Source organism: Schistocerca cancellata, chromosome 6 (genome assembly GCF_023864275.1).
Source record: "Schistocerca cancellata isolate TAMUIC-IGC-003103 chromosome 6, iqSchCanc2.1, whole genome shotgun sequence".
Lineage (NCBI taxonomy): Eukaryota > Metazoa > Arthropoda > Insecta > Orthoptera > Acrididae > Schistocerca > Schistocerca cancellata.
In genome coordinates, this window is record NC_064631.1 from 302,166,827 (window position 1) to 302,176,163 (window position 9,337).

Sequence of the window (9,337 nt, forward strand, 5' to 3'; positions counted from 1 at the left end):
ATCACCCATCTCATAATGTAATGATACGCATGTGAACTTCACTGTCATACACATACCGAAAGAAAAAGCAATTAAAAAAATAAAAATAATAAAAATGAAATAACAGGATTTGTTTCCACACAACGCCAAACTAATCAGGCATAACAAAAATACCAAACACATGAACAAAAAAGAACCATAATCACTGAAAGCACTTCCACAATCCATGTTACCCACCAACTACCTCAACTCAAAACCATGGTACGATAACAACCAAAACTCAAACGAATCCAACCCCAGAAGTTGTCCACATCCACCATCAGAACAATACATCTACAAACACAACGAACTCAAAAATTCTGCACCATAATGTCACACACCGTACCATTACGTCGGGGTCAAAGCAGACAGGCGGAATCCGATGCTTCCATTGACCTGAACTGCTGCCCTACACCAGTCAGAAGGAAGTCCGACACAATGTTAGGGGGTAACTCATGACCTTTCACCTCACTGTAATACAAGTTTATTGCAAAACACAAACAAATGAGTAGACAGACTAACGAAGAAACTTTGCAGACCTTCTTGCCATATAATTAACTTCTGAATAGAATGGTGCACTATTACATCTTCTACGTATGTCAAACATTTACATAGCAGACATAACCATTTGGTATGCTAATAGCAATTAGAAGACAAGCAAGCTTTCACATTTCTCATGAACCACCACTAAAGACTACACAAGATTCCTGTCACAAGTTGATCATTACACATGCCATGCAATGTGAAGTGTCGAAGTTGCCACTTGCTATTCAAACAGTAACTTACGAAAAAGTTGTCTGTCACACTCCATCAAAAAATGGTTCAAATGGCTCTGAGCACTATGGGACTTAACATCTATGGTCATCAGTCCCCTAGAACTTAGAACTACTTAAACCTAACTAACCTAAGGACAGCACACAACACCCAACCATCACGAGGCAGAGAAAATCCCTGACCCCGCCGGGAATCGAACCCGGGAACCCGGGCGTGGGAAGCCACACTCCATCCCAAACAGCACAGGACACAATGCTAAATACTCTTCGTAGAGACAACACTAGACCCCTCATCATGAAAGAAACAAACGTCAATTCTTGAGAACTGTTGCAGTGTCTTGGGGTCCTTATTGCTGAGAAGAAGGAAGTGACAACATGCACTAAACAAGTTCCGAGGCACACTCCTAGTATTGTAATGAATTGGTACAGCACATATAAAAGTGTAACAGAAACGAAATGGGAATTTCACTGGGTACCTTTGAATGAAAGATGACCTAATTCTTGCAAAATCTAGAAAACCTGTATTCAAATGAGACAGAGAGACAATAATGCTGCCACTAATGTTCATCTCTTGAAGTGATCATGAAAACAACAAGAGAGAGATTAGAGTGCACACAAATGCATTGTTAAATGTTTCTTAGTTTCACACCCTGCCAATTTTAATGCCTACAGAGACCAAGGAATATCTCACATTTTCCGACAGACCAAATGTTTTCACATAATTTAAGGTATAAAATAGTATTGTATCATGTATCGCCCTTCAGAAAATTTACTTCTTGGTACACTACATCGAACTGATTGTATGCTTCCTGTTATAACACAACTCATGGCCCCTACAGAAGGCACCAACAAGTCATTGGAATTCTATGAATTATAACAACATTCTCTCTTTTTTAAATAAATCTTCAATATATTGCCATTACCTAGTGTGCTCACTTGCAAAGGCTCGAGCAGTTGAATCTAGTTTAGCATATACACTATCCAGACACTGATTGTCTAAATCAGTTTTCAACCCCTCCACATCGAGCAATCCCTCTTTCCGCTCGTCCTCTGACATACTGTTATAACAAACTACTCAAACGCTTCGGCGACTTCTGCTGTTAATCAAAATACTGTTCAAATCCGGCGTATCTATAACCCAGTCCAGAGATATGGTTGAAGTTAGCAGAAGGAGTTGACACTTGCGCCTAGGGATAGCAAATCTTCGTGGCGATCGGGTGCTCTCGGCTGGCCTTGGTTCTGCAGCTCGTAGTGCTTTCTGATGATAGCGAAAGCTTACACCCTTACAGTATTCTTCTGTGTACCATTCGCGTGTTTATGTTACAGTGCGTTTGTTTACGTTAATACAGCTCTCAATTGAAAAATGTAAAAATATAGTTGCAGTTTGTGCTCCGCAGCAAGTGGCAGTAATAAAAGCTTACGTCACCAAATTGTCTAGTATACAGACATGATAATCAAAATTTCCGTAAAAATTAACCTTCCTAGAGTCCCCGCGGTTACGTGGGCGATGCGCAATGACCAGTTTTCCTCCAAAGCGCTGGACGAGTTCATTCAATTGTTCAGAAAGCGAGGCCGATAGAGCTTGCCACTTCTCGGCCGGCCGGCGATGACAATAACGTGGCGCACGCCCTGCAAGCTTTCTCAAACTATTTTACGGAAATTATTAGGTTAAAAAATCATTTTTACGTTGCATATAGCTTTAAATGTCAGTACATGATGCTGTGGCCATCATTTCGTTAATGACAGTAGTTATTGTGATATTGATGTGGAAGGAAGACACTGTGAAAAAGTGAGCTTCAATTTAGAACGGCACTTTCGTTAATGATAGTAGTTATTGTGATATTGATGCGGAAGGAAGACACTGTGAAAAAGTGAGCTTCAGTTTAGAATGGCACTTCCACTAATTTTTCGGAAATTATTCAGTAAAAAAAATTCATTTTTGCGTTGCTTATAGCTCTAAATGTCAGTACATGATGTTGTGACCAACATTTAGTTAATGGTAATAGTTTTTGTGACATTGATGTGAAGGAAGACACTGTGAAAATGTGAGCTTCAGTCTAGAACGGCACTTGCCTCCAGTGCTCGGCACTTCCCCTACGACGACGCCCATAACCCACACCACTACTGCTCTCGCCAATCGTGTCCTGCCGACTACTCATCTACTGATCATGGTATTATGTGTGGACTATGCCACAATGCGTTCAGAAAGCATCTGACACGTCTTTTTTGTATTCGTTTCCAGATGAAGCAGCACTAATGTGTGTTATATGCCAGATGTGAAACAAATGAACTTGATTTATAAGGAGAAAACCAGTTTTTTAGCTAAGTGTTGTATGATATGCGGCATTGTGACACGTGTCCTGCTATTCCACCTTTGGCAGGAAAGTTAACGATACTTACAAAAGGCCATTATTTTTTTCTTATTGGAGTGAAAATCAGTTGAGGAGATAAGGAATACAGCTTGCTATTTAACCTGCAGATCCTTGACACCAACTGCATTTCAACATCATCCTCTGTAATTTTTAATCTCAAACTCCTCAGATCTTGCTATCCCAGAAAATTATGGAAAGAACGATGTTGCCACAACATTCTTCTACCACAGTCTAACACAACAGTCGCGATTTTGTTAACTTCTGCGCCAGCAGCGCGCCAAGCGGCCAGTAAGTTAAACTGTTGAGTCTGGCCCGATCGTGAAAGCGAAAGCGAATAGTAGTTATTTATTTTGGTTTGTACTGTGCTTTCTGCAAATAGGGACGTAGCGCAGCGCAATAAATTGCAGCAACAACAAGAAGAAAATACCACATATCTCTTTTTTTAGGCTTCCTAAGGACCCCGAAAGGGATATAACATCATGTTACTAAACTGTATCGTCAGGATTCGCTTGCAAACTACGAGTATATTGATGATTAATGTTTCGTTCTAGGAGAAGAAAGTGGATAGTGAATAGCAGACGAGAACATCTTATGAAAAAAGACCCTGTTTACCTCTATAATATTGTTAAGTTTTGTCCACTACACATCTAACATAACCAGTTCATTAATGCAGACAATAATAAACTCGTGTGGAATGCAGTTAACCACATTGTTTGACATTCCAGAGAAGCCACCTCAACTGACGCTGAAGGGCAAAATGCCACAAAGGTTCGACAATCCATCTAAAGCTGTGAAAACTCATGCGGCACTGAAGCAGCCAGTTCAGCTCTCCATATATCAGGGCCAGATTCATTTGAATCGTCAACACAGACCTGCTTCGACAATGGAGTAGAAAAATTACGTGCAATTATTCATGTCTAGAAAAAGTATGTGGAATGTCAGAATGTGCAGAATGCTAGACTTCGTACAAAACTGCTACGGGACAAGGAAAGTGCCTTTCATTTTAACTACAGACAGCAAAGGAAACGGTATCAGAAGGCTCAAGTGAAGAAGGATAAACAAAATTTGAAAACTATAGGATCCCGATATTTAAAAAAAGATGCCATTGACTTGTTGTTAAGCCAGATTAGCATGCCATCTGTAAGATGGGAAGACAAAACTAAGCTGTTTGCTCTAAATTTATTATATTACAGCACTCAGGTATAGAGGTTTTGACAAAATGTTTTATGTTTCCATCAGTGCATACATTACAGAGGTATGTGAAAGGCATACAGATTACAGTCTCTAATGGCAAATTTAAGCATTTGACAGCACTTCTGACAGTGTTATTGGTTTGAGGACTTGGGATTCACCAATGACCTCAGCAGTTTGGTCCCATAAGAACTTACCACTTACCACTTGGGATTTACACTCACAGTATGTTTCTCCCACTGTTTGACAGTTGCTTGTCCCACTTAGAGTAGTATAAAGATGAAGGTCGTACTTGTGGCAACAGGTGACATGACTAAACACAGTAGCCCTATGGAACGACAAATGCGACGTCGATACCTTTTGAATGTAGAGGTACAAGTCTGTTCTTATGTGTGAATCTGTGTGTTTATATTCCGTCGATATCACCTTGCTAAGCTGAAGTTCTATCCAACGTCACAAGTATTTTTTCACGAATGTTTTGTAACTTGCCACTGGTTTCATGATTTTTATCCCTACTTGCGCTTATTTTGGATTAATTTTTAGAAACACATATGTCTTCTGATATCACAAAAAGTCTTGGAGGCAAGAAAATAATACAAATATTTTGTAAACCACTTACAGAAGCGATGGAAAACAAACGTTATGCTTACGATGCATCTAGAGTTCTGCTTTCTTGCCGCTTGGAGTGCTAGTGTCGCTCCAGCTGTCAAACAGTAACAACTTTTACAGCAGTGAGTGTCGCGACTGTTATGTTAGACTGCTTCTACTCTCATACCAAATATTAGGCTTATCATATGTGGAATTTTTACCAAATTTCGTCAAAATCGAAACTAATGAAATAATAAATTTATTTATGTTGTAAATTATAAAGTCCAAACAACACAGTTCTACTTATAAATAGTATATTTTCTTGATATACAGCTTTACCTCATAACTTAAATGAACTTCAAAGAGATTATATACATATAAGAATATTAAAAGAAATACCATGGACTAACACTAACAGTGAACACTAAAACATTTTTCCTTTTATCACAACACTTCATTCAAAAGGAAAATATCAAAAATTAGTCAAACAATAATAACGAGTTACTGCTTGACTTCCTGCGGTCCGATCTCTGCATGCAGCAAATTAAAGCAAACTCGCCCAATTGGATTTGTCAGAAGATCAACCAACTGATTCTTTCCATCTATATGTCCTGACATAATTTCACCATTCAGAAATCTTTCCTAAATATAAAAGTGCTAGATGTCTATATGTTTTGATTGATGATTATATTCAGGATTTTTTGCCAATTTTAATGAAGTGGCGTTGTCAATAATGTCCGTCGCTGACATAGAAGACCACAAACCTTCTTTCCTTCCCGTCTGGGCAAGCTGTGCAGTGATTAGAGTTCATGTAAATCTTACTGGGACAGGGTAAACGCTAGCTTCAATGAAGTCGATAATTCGTTTGTAATACTGGCATTTAATTTGATTTACCCCACAACTGACAAAATTTACAAAAAAATGTGAATTTCTTTGTCCACCCACACACTCCTGAGAACAGCACATTAACAATTTGTAATTACGCGCCCCTATTACTGGCAGCTACATTGATAAATACTCAGCACCTCGCAAGGACAACCACCAGATCAAGAATATTAGGTAAGTTGTTCAAAGTGGTTAAGCGTTGGTGGAAATTTCGCTTCTGAGCACACAAAGAACTCTAACCGTAGAACTCTGCATGCAACACGCGTTGGTGCAGTGTTGCGATCCAGACCGTATATCTCCCTTCGAAGACGATGGCCAAGACGCCGTCTCCAAGTCCGTACCGCTCGATGGGTGAAGGCAAAGTCCTCTCTCTCCACAATTCTCCCGTCTCCCATGTGTAGGAAAACGTGGCGGAAGAATACTCAGTTTTGGCCAGTGTCGAACGCTCTATCATCGCCGAAATCCCTCCAACAGCATTTCTGAGATCTACCCAATGATCGAGTAGGTCATAATATCGCCCCTAGGCAAACGACATTCCCGTCTCCGCCACGTGTTGCCCAACACAGGTGGCTCCAGATGCCGGGCTATCCCCAAAAGCGCCGTATTATCCCGTGTTTCCAGTGGCCGCTACCTGCCGCCCATGACGGCCAAGCGAGCTAAGCCAGCTGCAGACTTTATATTCAACAATTCTCAACTTCTGACACTTTTCACCAATGCTTTAAGTTAGTGGCGTAATCATGCAGACATGCAGGGAATACTGCTCGAGAGTGTGTCATGTTTATCACAATTCAATAAAGTCATGATCTGATGCCCTTGCCAGTCCCTTTATTATTAATATTAATGTTGGTAAGCTAACGTGTAAGTGCCCATGTCCTGGCACCTTATACAACCCCTACCTTCGTAATAAAAGTTTTGTTAGTATCGGTAAAACAAGTGGTTATGGTGATCGAATGGAAAAATTTTTTTCATGTGACTCAAGACTAGATATTACCCATGTGCCATCTTCCTTATTCACACACTCATACAATCTTTGTGAGACTTGAATTAATTGGAAATCTCTGAAAAGTGAGACTGAATGTCATTAGTTTTACCAACACTTCTTGAAGGGAGCTTGTTCCCATGCCGTTTTACAAATTCACTAATGCTTAGCCTATATGGAACTACAGCACATGTTGCTAATATACCAATCGAAGTATTATCACGCTGAGACTGTATTGTTGTAGTTCCGTATAGGCTAAGCATTAGTGAATTTGTAAAATTGTAAAATTCTGAGAGAATCCCTAATTACCACAATCAACAGATACATTCCACAAAAGATTACAAAATCATATTAATTATAAAATTGGTGTTAGAAAGTTGCCATACTTTTTATTAATGATTTTACTTATAAAAATACGGCTATAGGCCCAATATTGAAGTTGCAAATACAAAATAAAATAAAATAAATAATGTGAAACTGCTATGAAATTAATATTTTAAGCAAATTGGCAGCACCACTCAAACTGGAAGAGAATTCCCTGTCTTGACAAACTATTTTGTTGTCTGATATTAATATGAAAAAGAGACTAAACAAATGTAACCTTATTCTTCATTAGTATAATTATTTGACTACGAAAAACTTTATCAATGGTCACTGTCCCTAGACAGTTGTGTTAAACAAGACAGCTTGCGGTTATTGTGGTCTCTGCATTTACTCTACTTCTTGTTAATTTGTAAGCAATAGTATGGCAACAATGTATAAGGGTGCACCTTAACCTAGTTGCACAAAAATCACGAACATATATCATCAACACAAAACATTAAATATGAACTCATGAATATATAATACATAAAACAAAATCAAACATATTAATTTCCACCAGAACAGTATAATAGAACAAGGATTCATGTAAAAAAAAAATCTAAATGAACAATCATGACATTACTTCAACCACCAAGATTCAATAGTGAATGATTAAGCAAATTTAAGATCAATTAAAATTCAATGCAAGCCCTTTATGATTGTTCTGAACTTTGATTCGCAATTTTTTTAACACAACAAAAAAACAGATTGTCTCTGTTGAGAGAGTTCTTCAGGAGAGTGACACTGACTGTTCTTGGGGTTTTGCACAGGAGAAGCAATGGCACTATTTCATTTATGGAAAGTGAGTGGGAATGATTTGTTTATGGAACGCTGCAGTTTACTGATGTGGGAGTCGCTCGATCTAGCAGAGAGCTACTGCCTTTACAGGCGTTGGCGAGGTTCTGGAGCGTCATCCGTGTCGTCTACGCCTGCCTAAATGCACATAAGTGGCATCCACCTCTGCTGTAGACGTTCGGCAGCGTGTCGCGCTCGTCCGCGCTGTGTAGTGTATTTGTCGGTCGTGGCGTCAGTGGCATTTATCAGCTAACTTGTGCGCTTTGGCTTAGCTGGGACACACGGCAGGGGTCATAGGCGGAAAGGTACGGTTATCGTTTCTTTGTTGGCACCCTCGTACATCTTGCATCCTCGTCGTACGGTAACGATTAATTACTCGTTGACTTCTTGACTGACTCTACAGCAGCACCTCGCCTTCTTCATTCCCTATCTCTAACTCTTCTGGAAGCCTCCACTCCTGCAGAGACCTCCTCTTCGTAAGTCCCATCTTCACGGTAACGCTATAATTATGGAATCAGCCTGATCCGGTAATAGTTGGGGACGAGAGGTGGATATATGCAACTGTTGCCACCAAGTGTAACCGTATAACTTTCCCTGCAGTTGGCCCCACCTCAGGTGATCTGCACATGTCCTTCTAACCAGATTAAAAATTGCTGACCGCTTTTTAGCAAATATCGGACGCCACTGCCACAGCCGAACAAGAGGAACCTGGCAGCTCCATCTCCATGGAGCGCCCAGCGCGTACGTATACTTGTATGGGCAGTGTCGTTCGGCAGAACCAGACTCGGTGCCACACTGCTGCTGACTGTGGCCTGGCACTGGTCTTGCTATGTTTGCCGTTCAGCTTTCCATTTGGTAGTCACACCTCATCTGCAATCGGTACATACAACATAGATTTATTTTACCTTGTCTTAACCTAAACGGCACCCTTTTGACTGCACAGTATGGGTGAACTAAGTCTAAAGGAATGGCCTAAAGCTATACTTAACTGATTCTTCTAACTTAACAGACATCATAATTAATCAAGTTACAGATGTAATTGAATGAACATGCATTTTTTTACAAAAAAATGGTTCAAATGGCTCTGAGCACTATGCGACTTAACTTCTGAGGTCATCAGTCGCCTATAACTTAGAACTAATTAAACCTAACTAACCTAAGGACATCACACACATCCATGCCCGAGGCAGGATTCGAACCTGCGACTGTAGCGGTAGCTCGGTTCCAGACTGTAGCGCCCAGAACCGCACAGCCACTCCGGCCGGCATTTTTTTTACAAAATTGTAAATAAAAAGCTTTTTTTTGTCAGGTGTCTCATGTCTGTGGTGTGTTGTCAGTGTGTTGTGTTTATGTTGTTCAGCACCTGAACAGTT

The 9,337-nt window shown here is 40.0% G+C and overlaps 1 protein-coding gene across 1 annotated transcript in view; it reads right to left on the minus strand.

The window, feature by feature from the left end:
- Window positions 1–1,940, minus strand: part of LOC126190862 (ataxin-10) — a 131,716-nt gene extending 129,776 nt beyond the window's left edge. The window contains exon 1 of the mRNA XM_049931457.1: window positions 1,715–1,940. Within this exon, the coding sequence (XP_049787414.1) occupies window positions 1,715–1,848 (134 nt within the window). The 5' untranslated portion in view covers window positions 1,849–1,940. The remainder of the gene's footprint in view (window positions 1–1,714) is intronic.
- Window positions 1,941–9,337: the final 7,397 nt, after the last annotated feature.